This window comes from Cetorhinus maximus, chromosome 12, assembly GCF_964194155.1.
Source record: "Cetorhinus maximus chromosome 12, sCetMax3.hap1.1, whole genome shotgun sequence".
Classification (NCBI taxonomy): domain Eukaryota; kingdom Metazoa; phylum Chordata; class Chondrichthyes; order Lamniformes; family Cetorhinidae; genus Cetorhinus; species Cetorhinus maximus.
In genome coordinates, this window is record NC_135890.1 from 90,378,876 (window position 1) to 90,403,800 (window position 24,925).

At 41.4% G+C, this 24,925-nt stretch overlaps 1 protein-coding gene across 3 annotated transcripts in view; it reads right to left on the reverse strand.

Moving 5' to 3' along the window:
• tpcn1 (two pore segment channel 1) overlaps positions 1-24,925 on the reverse strand; it is a 129,107-nt gene that overhangs the window by 86,621 nt on the left and 17,561 nt on the right. For all 3 annotated transcript variants that reach the window (XM_078554065.1, XM_078554064.1, XM_078554063.1), the window contains exons 2-3: positions 6,172-6,302; positions 3,854-4,030 (exon numbers count right to left, since the gene is read on the reverse strand). In XM_078554065.1, the coding sequence (XP_078410191.1) occupies positions 3,854-4,030; positions 6,172-6,302 (308 nt within the window). The remainder of the gene's footprint in view (positions 1-3,853; positions 4,031-6,171; positions 6,303-24,925) is intronic.

Below are 24,925 nucleotides of genomic sequence, written 5' to 3' on the forward strand. Positions count from 1 at the left end.
TCCAGAGCAAATACTGACTTAAAAGGTGTTAGATATTTTCACAATTGTTCACTCTGGTGTGTCCTAGTGTTGTAGGACACAAAACTGGACTCCCATTTTCCCTCGCAGCAAGTTTCCATTCTGAACATGATGTTCCACACAAAAAAAATCAGCAGAAGCTGGGCTCTTATGTGGAAGTTTCCTTCATGGCACTCCAAAACACAGACCGCACCTTCCTATCACTTCTCAGCTCTGCTGAGAAGATTGAATATGGCAATATGGCTAATCTAGCATTGTGGATAGGGGAACTTAGATGGATATTCTTCTAATATACTTTCAGAAGGCATTTAATAAGGCTCTGCATAATAGATCATAGTAAAAATGGAAGAGCACAGAATTAGAGGAAACCTTGTCACACAGCCCATTTGTTTGACATTGGCAATAGGAAAATGTTTGAGGAAGTCTTGAGGGATGCAATATATGATTACTTGGATAAAGAGGGATATACTGGGCACACCCAACATGATTTAATAAAAAGATCATGTTTTACAAAACCAATTGTATTTTTTGATGGAGTTCCAAAGTTGGTGGATGACGGAAGCCCAGAAGACAATGATCCAGGTTTTACGGTCAGCAGTGAATGGACAGTGCCTCACAAGATTTAGTGGGTTCTAAAGTGAGGATTTTCCTATTTCAACATGACTTTTGAATCTGGCGCCATCTAAGGGGATCTGTGGTGTCCAGCAACAGTGAAGTCATCAATTAGGCTGATCAGCCAATCAGATTAAACAACACTCTTATAGAAAACCAAGAAGTATAAAGCATCAATTATAATTCACTTTTTAATCATTTTACAGAAAACGAAGTAAAGATTGGAACACACACATGGGATTAAGGCAGAAGCTGAAAAGTCACAAACTTTAAAATAAAAATTAATTTTAAAAGTCATGGAATTTTTATATGTTATTATGAGGGAATTACACTCTAAAAGTTGAGTATTAGCTTTTCAGGGTCAGAGTAATTATGATTTAGTAAGCAAGCTACGTGTCATTCAAAAAGGTTTAATAATTTCAATGGTTTTTAAAATGAGAACAGTACCTAAGAAGTTGAATTATATGTCAAATCACTAATTCTGTGTTGATTGCATCTGCGAAGAATGTAACCATTTGGAGGAGGAGGGTATTAATGACAGCAACTTTCTAATTTCTACATTTAACTTTGCATATGCAGATGCCTTAAGTTGCTGTCAGTTTTATACAATAACGATGGAGGGTGTAAATTGTATATTACTTGTTATTAATTGTATGCAGGTGACGGGCATTAACTAGTCACTGACTTGAGCCTTCTATAAATAGACTAAATCTGTGGTTTATTGTTTAAATTTAAATTGTTGGGTTAGGAGGTGAATGCTTGTAAAGTGTAACTGTTTATATAAATGTAAAACGCCATATAGATTAGCTCCGTTGGCTTCTGTCCTTCACCACCTCACTTTCTGGAATGGAAAAGTGATGCTGACGGTTTCACTGTCATTACAAGCGCCAATATTGGGCCATTGTCTACTTAGATTTCCAAAATGCTTTTGATAGGGTTTCGCAAGGCTGAAGCCACTGCTATTAGTTGTAATATACAAGCTTTATTAAGAACTGACTGGCAGGACATTGGCAAAATATATTTCTAGATGGATGGATTAGTTCTTGATTTGGATGGGTTTGGGTATGTCAGAGACTGATCGAAGCAAACATTGGTGTCAGGGCCATTACTCTTTACTATTTTTATTAGTGATCTGGATTTAGATATTGGGGATACAAACTGCAAATCTACAGATGATATTAAGATCTGTGTGAATCTTAAGACTGTAGACAATGCTTGTTTATGTGTTGGGGTTTGGACTCATGACTGACAAATGATGTTTAAATTGCATGTGGGCAGAATGTTTATCATTCATACATCCTTCAGGGAAAACATTATAGAAGGTGGAAAAATCTGGGCATTCTAGTGCATATATGTCTAAAGATATTGTCTAAAGCAATGTTGCAAAGTGATAGCTAGAGCAAATAGGTTGTTGGGGTCCATTTGTGGGATAATTTTTAAAATTAATTTATGGGATGTGGGCATCGCTGACTAGGCCAGCATTTATTGCCCATCCCTAATTGCCCTTGAGGAGGTGGTGGTGGGTTGTCTTCTTGAACCGCTGCAGTGCATGTGGTGTAGGTAAACCCACAGTGCTGTTTGGGAGGGAGTTCCAGGATTTTGACACAGGAACAGTAAAGGAAAAGCAATATAGTTCCAAGTCAGGATGGTGAGTGGCTTGGAGGAGTGGTGGTGTTCTCATGAGTTTGCTGGCCTTATCCCTCTAGATGGTAGCAGTCATGGGTTTGGAAGGTGCTGTTGAAGGTACCTTGCTGAGTTACTGCATTGCATCTTGTAGATGGTAGCACACTGCTGCCACTGTGCGTTGGTGGTGGAGGAAATAAATGTTTGAGGATGGCGTGACAATCAAGTTGGCTGCTTTGTCCTGGATGGTGTCAAACTTCTTGAGCGTTATCGGAGCTGCATTCATCCAGGCAAGTGGAGAGCATTCCATTACAGTCCTGACTTGAGCCTTGTTGATGGTGGACTGACTTTGGGGAGTCAGAAGTTCAGTTATTCACCACAGCACTCCAAGTCTCTGACCTGCTCTTGTAACGACAGTATTTATATGGCTAGTCTAATTCAGGTTCTGGTCAACAGTAACCCCAAGGATGTTTATAGTGGGGGATTCAGCTATGGTAATGCAATTGAATGTCATGGGGCGATGGTTAGATTTTCTCTAGTTAGAGATGGTCATTGACTGGCACTTGTGTGGCATGAATGTTACTTGCCACTTGTCAGCCCAAGCCTGGATATTGTCTAGGTCTTGCTGAATTTGGACGTGGAATGCTTCAGTGTCTGAGTCGTCGCAAATGGTGCTTGTATATCTAACTTTGTAATTTACATTAAGTTAGGAGGCATAGTGATTTGTGTGGATGGGAGCAGGATGTTGCAAAGGCATATAGACAGACATCACTGAGTGAACAAAAAGTATAATAGATGGAGTTCAATTTGGGGAAGTGTGAGGGCATCCGCTTTAGATCTATGGAAGACAAATCAAATTCTCAATGTAGAGACTAAAAACTGTGGAGGAGTAAGCAGATTTAGATGTCCTGGCACACAATCACTAAAAGCCAGTGTACAATTACAAAATGTAATCAAAAAGGCTAATAAAATGTTGGTCTTTATTTTAATAGCACTCTGACAAATTACTCTTTGTTCCTCAGTCTCTGATCTACAACTGTTAGCTGCTCATCAACCACTACCTTCTGGGGCTCCTGCCCCATATCTTTGCCTTGACACTGCTCTCCAGCTTTTAAAAACCTCCTCAAAACCTTTCTTTTGCCTGTTCCTTCCACTTCCTCCCCTAATCACACTTGTTTGCTCTTTTCCCCATCTGTACATTCATCTTTTTTCCTCCTCGATTTAAAGTGTTTTGAGGTGTTATCATGCACATGATACTCAAGTATGTCTCATATATCAGCTGCATCCTGTTTGTGCTATTAAAATGTAAGTTGCTGTGCCGATCATCATTTCACAGACAAATCAGGTTCTCATTAGTTTCCTTAAGAATTGCAGCATACAGAGCTATGGGCTTATGCATCATGTGACAATGCAGTCCATGATTTTAAACAACTCAAGAGCCAAATTTGTTCACATCCATTAACAGAATTATATTAACTAGCACTAAGTAGACTTCCATCCTAAACAAGCAATTCAGGCAAAATACATCAACAATACTTGGAAGACACATATTACAAAAATTAACAGATAGTATTTCATAAGAATTGAAGACAAAACATACATAAATGTCGAGACGGAGCGAGGGAACAGCTGGTGCCTCGCATAGCGAGAGTACCAACAACAGCAGTCCAGAAATTAGCTCCATCACATAGAATATGTGATTGTGCACAAAGAGGTAGGCTGCAAGGGCTTTCTGATCTTTTGGATGAGTGAAGAACTTGTCATTATTTTCTCCCTCCTGAAAATGACAAAATAAAAAGAAAGCTGTGAACAATTTAATATTTTTACTGCTGAGGGTACAAGAGACTAAGTAATGTCTTAAACGGAACTATTAGTTGTGAAACTCCCCATCTGCAGCACAAGAACAGAAACAAACTTGTCCTTCAAGACCTCAGCTTGTAGGTGGTATGTTGCAATGTTTGTACTGTAACCAAAATATAAAGTTGCGCAGCTGGTACCATCCTAGTTAGTCATCACAACCAAATGTGCCTTTCTTTTTTTTGGTGCTAAGAAACCTCGACAAAACAAGACATGTAGAAAAGGGGTTAAATTAACTGGTTTAATTGTTTTGACCCCCCTTTTTTAAAGACATTGCAGATCTTTCGTTTCAATATTGCTCAACCACTTTTAACAGTAAGGCACTTAATTTCAAAAAAATAATGATCACACAACAAATTCCATGGGCCTTTGGAATCTTCATATTCTTGGCACTTCAACTGTATAATCGAAACATACAGGAAACCCGGTTTCACGGGCAGTTTTAAGAAAAGGATTTATACATTTTTCTGAAATTTCCCAACATATTCTTTGCACCTTGAGCACAGCATCATGTATTATGTTCAACGTTTTACATATTAGTGCATCATCTTGTTATAAATAAGCCGTCTTAAAATCAATAACTGAAATCAAAGTGAAAGGTTAATGGCACTGCAAGTTATTCTATACAGAGCAATGTACTGAATGTTAATAATGAATAATACTTTATTACAGCAAATAGGTTAAAGAACAGAAGACCATTTAACCATTGAACAGAACTGGCCAATGCAATAAAATAAAAAAACTTAAGGAGTTCTATTGAATGAATTAAAACTGGTAACACTGGTATAGAACAGAAGATATTTTGATTGGATCACTTCAATTATAATTTAACTAAAACACATTATTAAAATTAAAGTCTACATGGAACACTGCCAAACATTCGTCAACCATTTGAAAATATACACTATTACTTTACTAGCTGTAATGCAATGCATCCTTTTAGATAAATAAAAATAGTGATTGTGTTCTTCATCTGAGCTTTGATTTATTCAGTTTTCACTGGTAAAAAGAAATAAGTGATCTCATACTTAGTTTCTTCCTTTTTGTGCTACTTTTAGCATGGCTGTAACCAGGATTTCACAGATGAACCTAGCCAAAGGCTTTCCTGTTAATTTCAGCGACATTAGAAATACATTAAATCAATGCTACTAAATTACTATCTTATGTTCCATTACAATACAAGGTTGGTTACATTAGATTGCAGAGCTTTTAATTTGTTTTTGTTTTTATGAATCTGCAAGCTAAAACTTGCCAGTTTTATTTTTTAAAAATATAAAAGGAGAAACGAAACCGCTAACCCACACCACCAATGCAATGTGCTTTTACCTCTGGGATTTGAGTTTGAATCTAGCCCCAAGATCAAAGCCTCAATCTTTGTACTTGTAAAGGTTCCAAATGAAGTGAGCTTGGACAGTCACCACCCAGTTTGTAGTCACCATGAGTTAGAGGCAAAAAAACTACCTAAAATTCAAAACAACTGCTGAATCTCACTTAGATAAGTCAAAAAGTTGATTAGTATACAAGATGAAACTCAAGGTTTTGAAATGGAATTCTCAAGTTGATAGAGAAGAATAGTGGAAGCCTCACTCTAAACCTGTTTCTGTTTTAGTTACCTTGGAGTGTACAGGAATGTTACTGGCTACCGCAACTTTAAAAATAAATTAATTCCATTCTTCAGCATTCACATCACTCACCTTGACAAGTACAATACATTACACAGTAAAAAAAAAATTAACACCAACTCTAACAAACTAAACCAAAACTGCGGAGATTATGAACTAAATTAACATGTTCAAAGTTGAAATACGTGGAATGGAAGTCAAGGCAAGAGGTCCAGCAAGAGCAGAGCAGATGCAAGGTCATCATTACCAGGATTATTTGTAATTAAAGCTTAACATTTTTGCTTTTTTAAGAAAAGCTATATCAATTTACAACAAGCAACAATACCAACACCAAGTTCCCTTCCCTATACATACTTCATAATGACATAATATACTCTTTGTTCACTTTTAATAGCTTGACATGAGCAGGATTCATTAGTTGTAAAAAAAGGTTCCATACCTGCAAGTAGATTGCTGCTTCCTGATAATTCATCTCCCAGACTTGTTTCAGAGAACCATAGCTCGTTCTGTACTCTCGAATGTCTGGTATTGCAACTACTTCAGTGCTGATAATGTCATATCCTCCTCCATCTATTAAAGGGACAGAAAGTGGATGATTCAAAATAGCAACAGGCCAGGCAGGTCAGGTATTATCCTCATAAATGCGACTTAAATTTCATTCATAATGCATTTGAAAAGGGGAATGTCATCATTCTGTCTTACAGGAACTAGAATCAGCTGATCTATACCAAATGTAATGTAGATGCCTTCTTAACTTTGGGGACAGAGAGGAAGGAAGACAAAAAAAAGGGAATACATGTTGCATTGATGAAATAATAATGAACATTTTAAACAACAAGTACTCACTACTAAGGGAGTTTTAGCATCTGTATAATGATGCAATTTTATAGGACTTTATTCTTATGTTCTCAACAACAAAAACAAGAGAATGTTAAAATTTAATTTCAATCAAAATGCTCATCTTCATTTTAATCATCTGCAACAATACTTGCATTTATTTGGAGACTTTAAAATAGAAATGCATCCCAACATGCTTTCAGAAGTCGAGTCAGGCAAAAATCAACATTTGACAAGGAGATATTAGAAGAGTGACTAAAAGTTAGTCAAAGAGGTGCATTTTAAACCGGAAGTTAAAAAGAAAAGGAGATTGAGGAAGCAAAGTGATTTAGTAAGGCAATTATCAAGTGTAAGATCTAGATGGATGAAGGCATGGCCACCAGTAGTAGAGCAAAAGAATCTCAGTATGCCCGAGACACCAGGTTTGGAGGAACACTGGGTAATCAGAGGGCTGTAGGGTAGGAGAAGGTTCCAGGTACAGAAACAGTTGAGGTCATGAGGGATTTAAATACGAAGGTGAGAATTTAAAATTTGAGCTGCTGGAGGACCAGAGGCCAATGTGTATCAGTGAGCACAGGGGTAGTGGGTAAGTTTGGTAGTGCAGAATAGAATACAGGTAGCAGAGTTTTAGAAGAAATGGGATTAATGGAGGGTGTAGGTTGAGACAGGAGAGCATTCAAAGTCAAGTGTGGAGGTGACAAAAGTGTGGATGAGGGTCTTGTCAGCAGGTAGGTAGGAGCAGAGACAGTTACAAAGATAGATATGTGATGGGAAGCTCAGCTCTGGATCAAATAAGATACAAAGGTTGCAAACAGTCAGTGTTTAACAGAGACAGTGGCCACAAAGGAGGATGAAACTGGTGGCAAGGATACAAAATTTGTGGTAGGGGTGAAGACAATGTGTGGGATTTTCCCCTCTGTGACGTAAGTGTAGTCACGGGTGAGAAAAGCAGCTTTATCCCTGCCGACCACAATGGCGTGTTTTCGCGCCAGATTGTCCGCCTTTAGCCTCGTTAAATATGCATCAGCTGGGAATGTGCCATTTCGCCGGCAGGTAGCCTGTGATTTTCCCATCCCGCCGTGGCTTCAGCGGATCCTAGCACTGGCGCTTGTTGGACTGAAGATACACTACCATGATTCCTCTTGTAGGCTGCCTTAGCGACTAGGATGCTAGAGAGACGCTTGAAGAGGCAGCATGTTCTGTCGTGTGATGCTAGAATGACCTCCTGCAATTGATACCTCATCTCAGCAAGGAAACATGCCCCCGAGGCTTCATCATCCTTCAAAGGATGGGGACATGATGAGCAGAATGTGTAAACACTCAATCTCAGAATGAAGAGGATAGTTGAAAAGACTAGCCACTCTGGTGGTGATGTGGGTCCATCATAGAGGGCACTGGTCTGACAGGATAAGCACTGCTACTCGTCATCATCATCTTGGAATCTGGTGGCTATGAGAGCCTCATGTGCATTCCTGCCTTTTCTGGCACATGCTATGGCTTCTTCCCCTGCAGCCTTAGCTTCCTTGACTTCATTGTCTTCATCTCTCTCAATGTCCTCCTAATCAGAGGAGATGTGCAGCTCCTCCTTCTTGGTATCTAGCAAGTCCTCCCCACTTTGCAGCACCAGGGCGCAGCAAACCACGATGATCCATGAGATCCTCTGGGGAGTGCACTGGAGTGCTCTGCCAGATCTGACGAGGCATGGGAATCGCATCTTCACGATGCCAATGGTCTGCTCTACCAATGCTCGTGTGACGGAAGGAGTATCGTTATACCTTGTCAGCTGGGGTTTGTGGCAGTTGTACGGGCATCAACAGCCATGTCCTTTGTGGGTAGCCTTTGTCACCAAGGAGCCAACCCTGGATGTTGTGTGGCCCCTCAAAGATGTCCAGGATTTGCGATCTACTCAAGATGTAGGAGTCGTGGCAGCTTCCCGGGTATCTTGTACAAATTTACATTATGTGTTTTTGGTGGTCACAGACCAGCTGCACATTGAGCAGGTGGAGGCCTTACCTGTTGATGTATTGCATTGCCTGTTGCCAGGGAGCTCTTGTAGCCACAAGTGCAGTTGATGGCACCCTGCACATGTGGGAATCCAGAAATAGCAGCAAAGCCCAGTGCTTGGGCTGCCTGGCTAGCTTGATCGCTAGCGAAGTGCACGTAATTGTGGGCCTTGGCAAAGAGGGCATCCGTCACCTCCTGTATGCACTTGTGGGTGGAAGCTTGAGAAATCCCACAGAGGTCCCCAGTGGAGCCCTGGAAACAGCCACTCACATAGAAGTTAAGAGCGGCGGTGACTATCAGAGCCACTGGAAAAGGATATCCTCCCAGTTCCAGCAGCATCAACTCACTGAAAATGTGGCAGATGTGAGCCACCAGATCCCTGCACATGCAGAGGTGCGACGACATTGTCTCTCACCCATCTGCAGAAAAGACGTGTGACTTCTGTACACTCTTGGTCTTGAGAGGTGCCTTTCCGCAGTGTTTCTGTAAGTTTCATCCTCTGGATCCAGAAGGGGTTCTGTTGCTCCTTGTTCATCAGGGTGAAACTCCTCTCTTCAGCAAGCCGGCACTGCAATAGCACTCTTCTCCAACTTTCCTCCTTCCTGCAAGCGATGATGTAGGCAACATTAAATGTACCCTCTATCTTCCTGAAGGTTTTCCCTCTGCAAGAACATTGAAACAAAGACATGACTGAGCACCAGCCTCCGAAGTTCTCTTTTTGTTGCTGACACATGAGTGACTGTGGGTTCAAAGGCTTGGTTACAGTCTAGGCACCCATTAACCAATACGATCCTGGCCAATGCAATAACTGCTCTCAATGTCACAGTATGCTTCCCACGCACCACCGCCCACCACTACACACCAGCCCCATTTCATTAGACCTACTGTGATGAGATGGATTTGGCCAGGCGCTTGGATGTCCTGCATTTACTTGAGGCAATAAATTATTCATTCAGCGGACTCTATGATTACATCCTTTGGGATACACATGAGGACACATGCTCTGTGAGGGGATGAGATTCTTTCAGGGGGGCCTGGGAGTTCCCATCTCTAAACCTGACAGCTGCAAAGTTCTGAGGTGGGCTTTCCAGGAGGCTTTTCCTTTTTGTTCACATGAATGCACGATTACATTGAAGGCTGCAGAAAATCTCTATAGTTATTGAGACGCTCCCAACATGTCTCAACTGTGCATTCTTCCTCATGTAATAATACAGATTCCAAGTGGGTGCACCTTTAAATCAGCCCCCCAGGGCCGTGATCTACTCCTCCCAAAAGACAAAATAGCCCTTCCAAGCAGCATTTTTCTTGGTTTCACTTTCTGCTGCGCCATTGCTTGAGGTTCCAAGATGGTGGTCCTCAGGTTTTATTTCCAGACCAGCTTTGACCCTCCCTGTGTGACTGTGGAAATCCCTCCCATTATCCTGGGGGAGCGTAACGTTCAGGTTTCCCTCCCTCCCATTACCCTTATTTTGCCCCCACTGTAATCACTGATCCCATTGTAATTCTGGGTGATATCCATGTGTTACTCCCCAAATCGTTTGAGATGGATGTGCCTATACTCCATGCAGACCTTACCCCCACCCAACCCCCATCTTGAGGCCTACTGTACCGTCACATATAGGGACCCACCCCATGAGACCATTGAGTACCTACCCCTACAGGCTGTAGCTGCTCTCCTGACTGTGACTGAACCATCTGCGGCTCTGGACTATGCCAGAAACCCTCCGGATCGCCATGCGTGAGGTGTTGACCACACCTTGCATACACTATGCTGGGCATGACTGACACTGGTCTGACATCCCCTCCCCCTCCCCGGACTGGCAGGAGGACTGTCTTTGGGAGCTCAGCAGTGTAATTTGAAGCGCTTCTTCACTCTGCAATCCTCCCATTCTGGCTCTGACTCACTTCTGCCCTTCTGTAAGATGACTGTCTCTCAATTCTGGCCCAGGGGAAACTTCCTGCCCCCGTGCCCCCACCCTGCCCAGTCATGTATCTGAGTGCAACCTTCCCTAATCTTCTCTCTCCCCACAGTCAAGCTTTTTCCCTTCTACCCCTTCCCGTGATTCTGTCTTGTCTCCCCCTCATCATAACCAGTCGAGCCCTTGCCCTGCAGCATACTACAACCCACTCCCATTTTACCACTGATCTGGCATACAGAGCCTTGCCTCTGTAAGCCCCCTTGAAGCGAAGCGGTGCTGCCTGCGAAGCCAGCACGAAGTCGGAGGTGCTGCAAGCGCTGCACAATGTAAGGTAGGCAAACAAACCTCTGAGTTACGGCTGAAGTGCAGATCACCAGGTCCACCTCGTATATATATGCGGTTGTGAATCACACCGGTCTAATTAGAAGCCAACATGGTCTTTTGATGAAGCGTGGAGGCGCGATTCCGGCGAGCCTCCTTGATAACGAGCATTCATGATATTCTAGTTTATTCAAATGGTGTTCCTGACATGGCGCAGGAGAAAAATTGCACCGCCATTGAGGGTGGGAGCAGACGATCACAACCTGCTTTTACGCCGAAGGAAGACTGAGTTTTTTGCTCCAGCGATATTTTCCCCTCCCGCCTGTCATTACGCCCACCGCAGGGGGAAACAGAAAATCCTAGCCAATATCTTAAGTTTTCCCCTATTTCAGTTTAGAAAACGCAGCCAGCAATGGGTGCAATGGACAGTTTAAGAGAAGTGGTGCAAGGATAAACTGAGTGCGTCAGCATATATGTGTAACCTGACTTCCATGTCCAAAAGGAAGCATGTGGATCACAAAGATGAGGATGGAGGGGTCGGGGAAACAGTGAGACAAGGAAGATATTTGGGGGACTTCAAATGTAAACTTTCGGGGGCAGAAAGCAAACTATTGGGTAGGCAAGAGTGGAACTAAGCGAAGGCAGGACAATGAAGAACAGGCACTGGAGGAAGATGGTGTGGTCAACTTAGATCAAGGTTACAGAGTAGCCGAGAAGGATATGGACGGAGAGTTCACAATGGTCACAAAGGATGTCAATCATGACTTCAATTTGAGTGTTTCAATGATGTGGTAGGAGTGGAAAGCTGATTGGTGAGTTTTCTGTGGGAAAGTTGGGCACAGATTGGGAAAGCCACAAGCTGTTCAAAGGCTATGGTGAGAAAAGGAAGGTTGGAGATGGGCTAGTAGTTACAAGTTAGAGGGGTTGAGGGTGAGTATTTTGGTAACAGTGTGATTACGGTGGCTTTGAAAAAATTACCCAAGAGGAGAAAACCATTCACAATATCAGCTAGCATGGAAGGCAGGAAGGGAAGTTGAATGGTCAGCACTTTAGTGGGAATGGGAGCAAGTGACCAGGAGGTGGGTCTCATGGATGTCAAGGGCTCAGAAAGAAATGATAGAAATGCAGGTTCAGGATTAGGGCAGGTGGTACTACATCTTTATGAATGGATTATAATATAAATATTTAGTAAGTAAAGAGTTTGCAATTCAAGAATGTCACAAGAGGACCAAATCATTATAAGCATTTCCACATCCCACCAAAAACTGTGGCATTTTAATTAGCTGAAGAAAACTTGAAAATATATATTCTTTTTGAAGTTCAAAATTTTATAGCAAGATTTCAGTTTAGCACGCAGGGTCATTTTCTTGGCCATCATATTGTGCCACTGAGCTTTAAGTTGACAATGATCCAAACTGGCATTGGCATTTTTGGAGTAAGAACCTCAAACTGCGACAAGGCTGCCTCTCATTGTCTGCAGTGACTTTTTTGTCTGTATTTCTCATCAAGGTCAGGTGTAGTTATTGCCAGTAGTTTTGTTATTCTATCAGGCAAACATTATGTACCAAGGCCAGAAAGGCCATCTGATGATTATAGTGTAAACGAACATCTAATGGGAGCTAATTTTAACTCGTGGTTGAGCAGTTGTTATTAAAAATACTGAACAGCAAATCCCTAGGACTGCTCCCTAGTTTGGTGCAGAACTCAGCAGGGACCGTGGTACTATGGGCCTCAAGACAAGAGTCCTACTTCTGATTGCGATTCATTAACCTCTGCTGGAACAGGGCTGCTACTCTGCACGAGTAACCTTTGGATGAGGTCAGGTTTAGGTTCCATGATTGGATGTCTCCTTGCAGTCAAATAGCCGGTTGACACACTGTCAGGAGGAAGTCTTGTGGCACAGTGGTAGCATTCCTGCCTTGGAGGTAGAAGCTCCGCGTGCAAATCCCACAGCAGGCCTTGCTGGCCAAGTAAGATGTGTCCATAACATGGCCAAAAGGATTGAGTATCAACCTGCAGATCCTTCCAACACATGCTAATGGCAGGCAATAAAAGCAGGAGAGATTCCTGGTCAGCTATGTAATGGAAAGAACTCTGGAACTTCTACCATTACTATCCATAGCTCCAGACTAGAAAAAGCAGGGAAGAAAACTGAAGAGAAAAGAGGGAACAAGAAGTGCCACTTCAACAAGTATCCCGCTTGATCTGAGTGACTCACGAAGTGATAAGTACTCATCTTTTTTATTATAGTACACAATATAACTGGAAAATCTTTCCTAAAATATTACAATCAAGCTCATTAGAAACACATCCATCAAAATCAATATTCAAAACATCCTGGACATATTTCAATCACCTGCACTAAACGTTTATGGACAATGTCACAATCATTTTAGTTACAAAATTCACAATGAGTTTGCTGGACAATAGATTCTCTCACTCCTCTAATCACCATTTTTTCTATTCTAAAAGTGGAGATCCATAATGGAACACAGTTCTAGATGCAGCAGCAGCTCCTCTGGACCTTGAGCACTAACATCCTATTTCACAGGATCACAGAATTGTTACAGCATAGAGGGAGGCCATTAGGCTAGTCATGTCCATGCTAGTTCTCTGCATAGCAATTTACCTACTGCCACACTCCCTACTTCTCCCAGTAACCCTGCACATTCTTCCTTCTCCAATAACAATCAAATTCACTCTTGAATGCCTCGATTAAACCCGCCTCCACTACACTCTCAGGCAGTGCATTCCACTCGCTGCATGAAAATGTTTTTGCCAATTACCTTACATCTGTGCCCTCTTGTTCTCATCCTTCCATCAATTGGAACATATTTTCCCTATCTATTCTGTCTGGATCCCTCATGATTTTGAATACCTCTATCAAGTCTCCTCTCAACCTTCTATTTTCCAAGGTAAACAATCCCAGCTTCTCCAATCTATGTAACCAAAGTTCTTTATCCCTGGGATCATTCTTGTGAATCTTTTCTGTAATCTCTCCAATGCCTTCACATCTTTCCTAAAATGTGGCACCCAAAACTGGACGCAATAGTCTAGTTAAAGGATGAACCCGTGTATTTTTCCATTCATTCGAGGGATGTGGGCTAGACCAGCATTTATTGCCCAACTCTAATTGCCCTTGAGAAGGTGGAGGTGAGCTGCCTTCTTGGACCACTGCAGTCCATGTGGTGTAGGCACACCCACAGTGCTGTTAGGGAGGGAGTTTCAGGATTTTGGCCCAGCGACAATGAAGGAACGGTGATATATTTCCAAGTCAAGATGGTGAGTGGCTTGGAGGGGAACTTGCAGGTGGTGGTATCCCCTTGTATCTGCTGTCCTTGTCTTTCTAGATGGCAGTGGTCGTGGGTTTGGAAGGCGCTGTCGAAGGAGCCTTGGTGAGTTCCTGCAATGCATCTTGTAGCTGGTACACACTGTTGCTATTGTGCATCGGTGGTGGAGGGAGGTAATGTTCGTGGATGAGGTGCCAATCAAGTGGGCCACTTTGCCCTGGATGGTGTCAAGTGTTGAGGGAGCTGCACTCATCCAGGCAGGTGGAGAGTATTCCATCACACTCCTGACTTGTGCCTTGTAGATTGTGGATAGGCTTTAGGGAATTAGGAGGTGAGTGACTCGCTGCATGACTCCTAGTATCTAACCTGCTCTTGTAGCTACAGTATTTATATGGCTAGTCCAGTTCAGTTTCTGGTCAATGGTAACCCCCAGGATGTTGATAGTGGAGGATTCAGCTTTGTAATGCAATTGAATGTCAAGGGGCGATGGTCAGATTCTCTCTTCTTGGAGATGGTCATTGTCTGACACTTGTGTGATGTGAAAGTTGCTTGCCACTTGTCAGCCCAAGCCTGGATATTGTCAGGTCTTGCTGCATTTGGACATGGACTGCTTCAGTATCTGAGGAATCGCGAATGGTCCTGAACATTGTGCACTCATCAGCGAACATTCCCACTTCTGACCTTATGATGGAAGGAAGGTCATTGATGAAGCAGCTGAAGATGGTTGGGCCTAGGGCAGTACCCTGAGGAACTCCTGCAGTGATGTCCTGGAGCTGAGATATATAAGGGTAGTGTCCTATATAAGTTTTTTTACTTGGAGGTTGAGGGAGAAGTGGGGAAGATCGCTGCTAAACTAATCCCTTTCCTCAGTTTTCAAAGATGCCCATTCCCCAATAGAATTATTGCACAGGGATTGGGTACAGAAACCCTGATTTATTGCTCTTTGTCTCTCACTTTATCCCAATGATCACAGATGCCAGTCTTCACACATATTCGATTCACTCCATGTGATATCAAGAGAAGGCTGAAGGCACTGGTTAGTGCAAAGGCTATGGACCCTGACAATACTCTGGCAATACTACTGAAAATTCATGCTCCAGAATTTGCTGCGTCCCTAGCCAAGCTGGGTACAGCTACAGCTACAACTTGGCACCGACCCGGCAATGTGGAAAATTGCCCAAGTGTATCCTGTAGACAAAAAGCAGGACAAATCCAACCCGGCCATATATCGCCCCATCAGTCTATTCTCGATCATCAGTAAAATGATCGAAGGGGTCATCAACAATACTATCAAGCGACACTTGCTTAGCAATAACCTGCACAGTGATGCTCAGTTCGGGTTCTGCCAGGGCCACTCAGCTCCTGACCTCATTACAGCCTTGGTTCAAACATGGACAAAAGAGCTGAACTCCAAAGGTGAGCTGAGAGTGACTGCCCTCAACATCAAGGCAGCACTTGACCAAGTATGGCATCAAGGAGTCCTAGCAAAACTGGAGTCAATGGGATTCGGGGGATAAGTCTCCACTGGCTGGAGTCATACCTAGCGCAAAGGAAGATGGTTGTGGCTGTTGGAGGCCAATCATCTCAGTTCCAGGACATCACTGCAGGAGTTCCTCAGCATAGTGTCCTAGGCCCAACCATCTTCAGCTGCTTCATCAATGACCTTCCTTCCATCATAAGGTCAGCAGTGGGTATGTTCACTGATGTTTGCACAATGTTCAGTACCATTTGCGACTCCTCAAATACCGAAGCAATCCATGTCCAAATGCAGCAAGGCCTGGACAAGATCTAGGCTTGGGCTGACAAATGGCAAGTAGCATTCATGCCAAACAGAAACACCCTTGCTGCTGCCCCAATTAAAATCAGCTAGGTATGCATTTTCAAAGCATCAAAGCTCAAAATTGTGCCTATTTGGGTCATTGCCAAATCATCCAGGTGCACATACTGAACCAATGCAAGGAAGCTTTGAGGAAGATTTTCATTGTGAGGTTAAACATAATATACAAGTGAAATACAACTGTATCTAAAGTATGTCCACATCCTGTGAGAGGTTTATTGCTCCTTTCAAAAAGAACTGTATCTACCCTGGGTTTTACACAAAGGTTCCTTTTTCAGTGAGGTTCACACATTCCTGTTAGAGGAAAATTCCGAGTTTATACAAATATTGTATAATTGTTTTGAGGCTACAGAAATACATGGGACAGAGTTTGGCCTTTATAGCTGGAATAGAAATTATGCTTCAGTTATACAGTTTGTCAGACCCCATCTGGTGTGCTGCATTTGGTTTTGGATACCACATCTCAAGAAAGAATTACTGGTTTTGGAGAAGGTACAGCACAGATTCACCAGAATGACACATGGGCTTAATAGCTTGAATTATGAGGAAAGGGTGCATAACCATGGCTTGTATTACCTTGAGTTTAGAAGATTGAGAGATGATCTAAGCAAGAGGTCAAATTGATAAAGGAATTTGATGGGGAGGCAAGGCTAAGCTATTTCTTCTGGTTGGGGATCTAAAACCAGTGGACATAATTTTAAATTGAATTAACCCAGTTATGAAGTGAAATCAGGAAGCATTTGTTTTTTTATTTAAAAGAGTGGTAGAAATCTGGAACTCACTGCCCATAAAATTCCTTTATCAATTTATACACTTTGTTTAGAATAAGCTGAAGGCGCTGAATGGTCTAGTCCCGTTTCTGTGTATAACCATAACTTAGGGCAGGATTTTTCAGATGGTGGGGTTTCCTGTCCCATCACCTAAAGAGTTGACGAGGATCACTTCCCCACTTAGCAGGACATTAATTGGATAAGGGTGAGATTTCCACCCTTGAGCAGGTTGGACCTACACTCACTGGAGTTTAGAAGAATGAGAGGTGATCTTATTGAAACATATGAGATTCTGAGGGGGCTTGACAGGGTAGATGCTGAGAGGGTGTTTCCCCTTGTGGGGGAATCTAGAACTAGAGGGCAGAGTTTCAAAATAAGGGGTCTCCCACTTAAGGAGGAGATGAGGGAGAATTTCTTCTGTCAGGGGGTCATTAGTGTTGGAATTCTCTCTCCTAGAGAGCAATGGAGCCTGGGTCATTGAATATATTCAAGGCTGGATTAGATAGATTTTTGCTTGACAAGGAAGGCAAGGGTAATGTGGGACAGACAGAAAACTGGAGTTAAGGCCACATCAGATCTGTCAAGATCTTATTGACAGGCACAGCAAGCTCAAGGGGCCAAATGGCCTACTTCTGCTCCTATTTCTTATGTTGCCATCTGGGGAGGAAGCCTCACCTGAGAGAGCCGCCTGCCAATCCAATTGGCCGTCAGCTCCATAGTCCCAGCAGTGTACGGTTTGAGTGATGGCCACTGCTGGGACTACAGGCAGTCCCCAAAGATGAGGAGCTAACGGAGGCTGGACTTCAGGTAAGGCCAGGATAACAGCAGGGCCTGGTTGGTAGGGGGAATGAGGGGGGTGGGGTGCCAGATTTGAGAGGGAGGGGTGGGGATGGAGAGGGTTAAAAGGTGTGGGGTGTGTATGATCTTGTGGGACCAACAAAAGAGGTTTCACCCCCCCCGCTCCACTTGCAGAAACGTTTGCCCAGTAAAAGCTCCAGGCTACTTCCTTGGCATGGGCCTCCCCCGCCACAGGTTAAATTAATTGGCCACTAAAAGCTTTCAACAGGCCCAAGGGTGGGCAGGCCTACCAATGCCTCCATCGCCTTCCTGTAAAATGAGGAGCAGGTCAGCACAGTCAGATAGGTGGCGGGCAGGTGACGTGCTGCAGTTTACAAGCCTTCAAACCCGCTGGTGGGGGACCATAAAATTCCACCCCTAGATTCCATTGGCACTAACAATCTTTTGAACTGGTTTCTTCCCATGCAGTTTCCAGATCACAGAATTTTAACCGCACCGAAGGAGGCCATTTGGCCCATTGTGTCTGCAGCAGCTCTCCAAATGAGCATTTTGACTTTGTGCCATTGCCCTGCTTTTTCCCCGTGCCCCTGCACATTATCTAAATAGAAACAATCATCTAATGCCCTTTTGAATGCCTCGATTAAACCTGTCTCCACCACACTTCCAGGCAGTGCATTGCAGACCCAAACCACTCATTGCGTGAAAAAGTTCTCTCTCACGTCACATTTTCTTCTTTTGCAAATCACTTTAAATCTGTGCCCTCTTGTTCTTGATCCTTTTACAAGCAGGAACAGCTTCTCCCTATCTACTCTGTCCAGCCTCCTCATGATTTTGAACATCTCTATCAAATCTCCTCTTAGCCTTCTTCTCTCTAAGGAGAACAATCCCAACCTCTCAAATCTATTCTCATAGCTGAAGTTTCTCATCCCTGGAACCATTCTTGTAAACCTCTTTTGCACTCTCTCCAATGTTTTCACATCCTTCCTATAATTTGGCACCCAGAACTGCACACAATACTCCAGCTGAGGTCTAATGAGTGTCTTATATAAATTCAGTATAATCTCCTTGTTCCTGTAATCTATGCCCCTATTCATAAAGCCCAGGATGCTATATGCTTTATTAACTGCTCTCTCCACCTGTTCTGCCACCTTCAATGATCTATGCACATATACACCCAGGTCTTTCTGCTCTTGCACCCCCTTCAAAATTTCACACCATTATTTTGCATAGTCTGTCCATGTTCTTCCCACCAAAAATGCATCACATCACACTTCTCTGCATTGAACTTCATCTGCCACCTATCTGCCCACTCCACCAACTATTCTATGTCCTCTTGAAGTTCTACACTGTCCTCCTCGCAGTTTACAACACTCCCAAGCTCCGTATCATCCACAAACTTTGAAATTGTCCCCTGCACACCAAGATCCACATCATTAATATATATTAGGAAAAGCAAGGGTCCCAATATCAACCCCTGGGGAATTCTGCTACAAACCTTCCTCTGAAAAATATCCATTGACCATTACTCTCTGCTTCCTATTCTTCAGCCAGTTTTGTATCCCACATTGCTACTGTCCCTTTTTATTCCATGAGCGATAAGTTATCTCACAAGTCTGTTGTGTGGCACTGTATCAAATGTCTTTTGAAAGTCCATGTACACCACATCAACAGCATTACCCTCATCCACCTTTTCTATTACCTCTTCAAAAAACTCCAGCAGGTTAGTTAAACACAATTTCCCCTTTAGAAATCCATGCTGGCTCTTCCTTATCAACCCATATTTTTCCATGTGACTACTAATTCTATCCCAAATAATTGTTTCTAGAAGGGCTCTTAAATGCCCTCTGAACAAGGACAATCAGGGATGGGCAATAAATGCTAGCCTAGCCAGCAACGCCCATATCCTGTGAATGAATAAAAACAAAGCTTCCCCATCACCGAAGTTTAACTGACTGGTCTGTAATTGCTGGGCTTATCCTTACAACCTTTTTTGAACAAGGGCGTAATGTTTGCACTTCTCCAGTCCTCTAGCACCTCCCCTGAGTCTAGGGAAGACTGAAAAATTATGGCAGTGCCCCTGCAATTTCTACTCTCACTTCTTTCAATATTCTTGGATGCATCTCGTTCAGTCCCGGTGCCTTGTCAACTTTAAGTACCAACAGTCTATTCAACACTTCCTCCTTATGAATTTTACATCATTGAATTTTTAGCCTTAATTCCTATCTGTGTCCTAGAAAACAAATCGACCTTCTCAGAGAGGGGGAGAATGTTTAATTATCTTTTTGTCACGCCTGTGCATCTTTGATAACATCCCCCTTCCTTTTTGTTGTTTCTATCCCTGGCCTTTTTCGTGATGAATGGGTCATTAATACTTCAGTGAGGCATTAACCTTTCTGAGGCACTAAATAACCCTTTCCTCTTGAGCCTTATCTCAATAATATTCACGTTTATCAATTGTGTAGAACTGTACCAAGTTGATTGGTTTCAATACCGGACTGTCAATTTTGGACAATCATTCAGAACATTACAAAGCTAGATTTTATTTATTTTTATAATCCAAAATATGGTCTACTCATCTTGATTCAATGTTGCGTACTTCAATTTAAAAAAATTTGTTTCCACTAAATTCTCTGTTGCATTGTGATTATTTCACTTAATTTCAGATTATTGGATAATTCATAGTTTAGTGTCAAAATTAATTTGAATTAGTAAACATAGTTTAATCCTCTTTTAACTTTTCTTCTCCTTCAATGAGTTTAATCAGTATCATTTATTGCACCAAATACAAATATAAAAACAGCTGCTTTAACCCTTTACCAGGATTGAAAATAATAGTACAAAAAGTTCTATTTTTGTAAGTTTTTATAAGGCAAGATTTATAGAAATTTACAAGACCACAGAAAGCCCTAATACTCAGTATTCCTCGCATTAATCCACACAACACTTCACTAAAAGCTAATTTAAAATTATGACTAGGACAAATGTAAACATAACACATATCATCAGTCTCAAATTCCCAAATGTATGAAGATCTTTGCAAAGGACTGTCAATAAATTCAGCAGAGCAAACACAAGCTGTGTCTGTATGTTGCATTTTTGCAGAAGTAAAAAAGAAATGTACTTTTTTTTTTAAGAAGGATCACAATTTACGATTACAATCCTCATCGTTTGATTCCACAATGAGCATACAGGAGTCATGTGATCGTACTAAAGAGCAAAACACTTTACTAGTTCACTGATCTGTACATGCGGTTAATTTGTCTACTTGAGTGAAACTTCCTTCAACCTGCTAAATGGTTAAGGCCACTTGTACTGCCAGCCGCACCACAGCAATGTGAAAAGATCAATGCTATGTGATGAATCATATAATTTCAGCTGCACTATTCAAAGTGCAAACTCTGCTGATACAGTATAAATGGATTCCAGTACAACATATTCAACACGCAAAAGGACTTGAGATCATTATATAGCAAACAGGAAATGTTTTTATGCTTCCTATTAACCCACAAAATGCTACTTCTGTGTGGTAAGTAATTTGGTTATTCTTGGGTATGGGTTAATCAGGTGAAAATAAACAGAAGTATATTAGTTTCACAATCAGAACATGGAAAACAGCCTAAGGGACTAATAGTGTAACAGTGAACACTATAAAAAGTGTTGTTGAATTTTTATTTAGCAGCCTTCTGTTTTTTTTGGTGTTTGTAAATTAAAAGCTGAAGCACATGTTACAGCTGCACAGCTATAGACATTCACCAGAAAGCTTTCCTCGGCTAGTAAAAAAGCAGTGCCTCTCCCATGGATTCCTTATTTTTAAGCATTCATTAATTGCCAGCCCATCAGGAATTCCATCTATCAGAAAAAAAGTCCTACTGTACATCTGAAGTGACATGAAACAAAATATGACTGAAATGTACAAACTTCAACTTTAAAAATACCTGTTCATCCTTGGTATAGACAAGTACTTGCAGTTTTTTTTAAAAAGGAAAACAAATTAGTAGCTCAGAGACCAACAGCTGGTAATTGGAGAGCTGTAGCTTTTGAGGCGGTGAGTAAATAAAACAGCTATAAAGTAGCATCAATAGTCAAGCATGCACAATAGTTGCAATATGACAACAATATCCCATTAATCAAATCCTTAGCAGCTTATATGCTCAAGCAATAACCCACCAGTCACTGATTTAAGAAGAAAATGTATTTCAAGCTGTGTACCCTTTGAAGTTACTTGTAGCACAGCCACACGATCTTGCTCACTGCAAAGGACAAAAAAAATCCCAACATCACCCCTGACGGCTGTCTACAGTGCTTGCCATTAGTTACATCCCTCTACCAAAATTCTTACTTTGATATTTTTCTATTTGTTACAATTATTGCTGGTGATATCTGATATATTTTTTTCTGCTTTCTCCAGTCACACTGCCCCATCATTCTTGCCTTCTCCTAAAACTGGGCAGACTGCTATATTTTTCACTAGCCCTACCACAGAGCCAAATGCTATTCATTAGAAAAATAGCGAAATTACATCCCAAAGAGACTTTGGTCTCGGCCCACAGACTATGAGATTTTGTAATGGAATTTACTGTATTAGAGAGTCAGAACATCGTGTGACCCTCTACAGGGGATCTGGACCTGTGTAAAGCGGCCAAAATGACTGCGTATCTCCTTAACCGATCAGATTGAAAAATTGTTAACAAACAGAGCAGAATCAGAACCAGGAAGTGTTGGTGAAGTACAGAAAGTAAAATAAAGATAGGAAAGGAAAGGTGGAATTATATAAATAAATTAAGGAGACAGAAAGAAAAAAAAATTTAAATCTCCGACAATAATTCAATTTTAAGGAATGATACTTCAGGCTTATAGGATTAATTTTCAGTGCCAGAGAAGTTGTTAGGCAGTTATTAAGGTTATCGTTCCGTTAAAAATTTACTTACACTGGAATGGACAAACCCTAACTTTTCCTAGCAGATTTAGTGGGTACTTGTCATGAAATTACAGCAACTCCATACTGTTTCAGGGTAGTGGTATAATGCAGTTTCTGGAGTATGGCAGCTCAGTGCAGCAACTTCCTGATTTCCACATTTATTTGAGTATGTGCAGCTACCAGACGTTGCTGTCCAATTTACACTTTAATAACTATGAGCACCATGGCGCAAACCATCGTTGTCCGAGACATAAGGCTGTCATCAACGGTGAGCACTATTAGCCATTACTTCCACAGCAAAATTGTACCATTGTTTATTGGAGAATAGTCTCACTGACATATAAATGCAAATGACACACGTTATATTGTCCTTTGGTAGCTTCTAGGCAAAAGTCAAGGAAACCTTTAAGAAACTAAAGGACAACAGATACATTATTGAAGATTTCCCTGACCTTGACATAAGCTAAAGCCTCATGGGCCAACAGGAATTTTGAAGGCATTAGCCCATTTCTTATCTCATTTTAATACGGCTAACTCAGTTCATAAACACCAACTTCCCTTCAATTTATACCGTCCAGTTGTTGTGGAATATCTAAAAGACACTCAATATAGAGTCGACTGTAGGTAGATTCAACAGCAGTTCTTTATTTAGTACAAGTGTGCACACATGGAAAATGCTCTGAAAGGCAATTCTAAGTTACACAGTCTCTGTTGGTTATACATACCGTCTTTGGGATAACTTATCACTAACACAATGTTTTTATCTTGTAGGGCTAATTGTTACATCCTTAATTACAAATGAGTTTATAACATAAACACAGAATGACCTGTTAATCACCGCCACAGTTCGGAGGAATTTGTAAAACAATCAAGCAATGACCTGACCTTTAGCACAAATGATGTTCATAGTTCATTCCAAAACATAAAATTTGCTTATTTATCCTGATACTTTGCTGCTGTGTCTAGTCATCTGCATATCTTGACTCTAAGGTCAAGCTATCAGTTTATTACAGTATAACTTTTAGACCATTCATCAACTTATTTTGTCCTGACCCAAAGGTCACATTCATTAGCTTTATCCTGGACTGATCCATAGGCTAGTCATTCAAGGTCACATTCATTCTAGTTTTATTTTACTGCAAGCACTTTCGAAACTTATATCCACAACTTGGCAAAGCCTAGGTAATCCCATGATGCATCCTGAAATGCCTCTTTGGAGTCAAGAATACTTTGTAAATAATAGCTTCCTAGAAAAAAATACTGTCATATAAAGGGTGCAAGCATTAATAACTCTTCATTGAAGTTTTTGTTAAATGCACCCTTCACATTTGACAGAGGCTTTTTAGCTTTTCCTTCCTTAGAGCGATTTCCTTATTACTCTCCACATGAAAAAATGCTTCATCAGTCCAAAACTTCAGTTATACTATATAATTATACCTTTTCCTTGTCCTGTAGTCAAAATTGTGCTCTAGATTTTCCTTTTCTATTTTGTATCTCTTTTGTATCTTGCCTCACTTTGAAGACTCGCTAGTCTTGAGTTTAACTTGCCCTCATAACTCAATGCTCTGATACTGGGAACAAGCCTCACAGACTATCTCTGCCTTTCTTTAGGGGCTTTGAAATTTCCTGTTTCCCTTGCCAGAATGAAATCCAACAAAGCAAATGTGGTTTGACCAGAGTACTAAACTGTTTCAACATGATGCTTGAGTCAGAATTTACTGTTTTGATGATATATTCCACTACCTTGCACTAATTTCACCTAAAGAGTTCTGCTCATTTGCTATTTTGTATATTGCAATATAAATAATAACACAAAGAACTGGGTATTCTAAAAGTAATTTAATGGTCTTTCACCACTGGAACCCGTTCACCCAAACTGACAAAACAAAAGCCATTTCTGTCAGCAGTAATGTTCATTCGCAAAATAAGTCTGAAACACTTGTAATCCAGTTCCTAGAAGGTAAAAGCTAAACCTGATGCCAATTTTCAATTTCACCAAGGGAGGCAGAATTTGGTTGGTGTTTTGGGAACAGAAAAGTACTTCCACGGTTGGGATTAAGTACAGGAAGCTTTACTGTTATACCTGACACTGAAATTCTTGATGTGAGCAGCACAAAATTCATATGAAAGTAAATAAAACATGAACGAACTAAACACAATGGATGAACAATTGTTTTAATAAGTAAAGATTTCTGTGACAGAGATATTTTTTATGAGGCAGTCGTAAACTTATACACAAATATGGAATTTCTGAAGAATGATTAAGTTGCACTAAAAGAAATTTGCAAATTTACAATCCACCTTAAGTTTACTACAAAGTACGGCAAGTACTGGATGCTTATGGGTACTTTGATAAAATGATAACAGGTAATCTACCTGCTTTTACATACACACTCCAATTTTGGGGCAGCTGCCTTCCATTCAAAGATGATTTAATGTCAGAATTCATGACTCATTAAACAATTTGGATGCTACTCAAAGCTGACTACGTGATGCAAC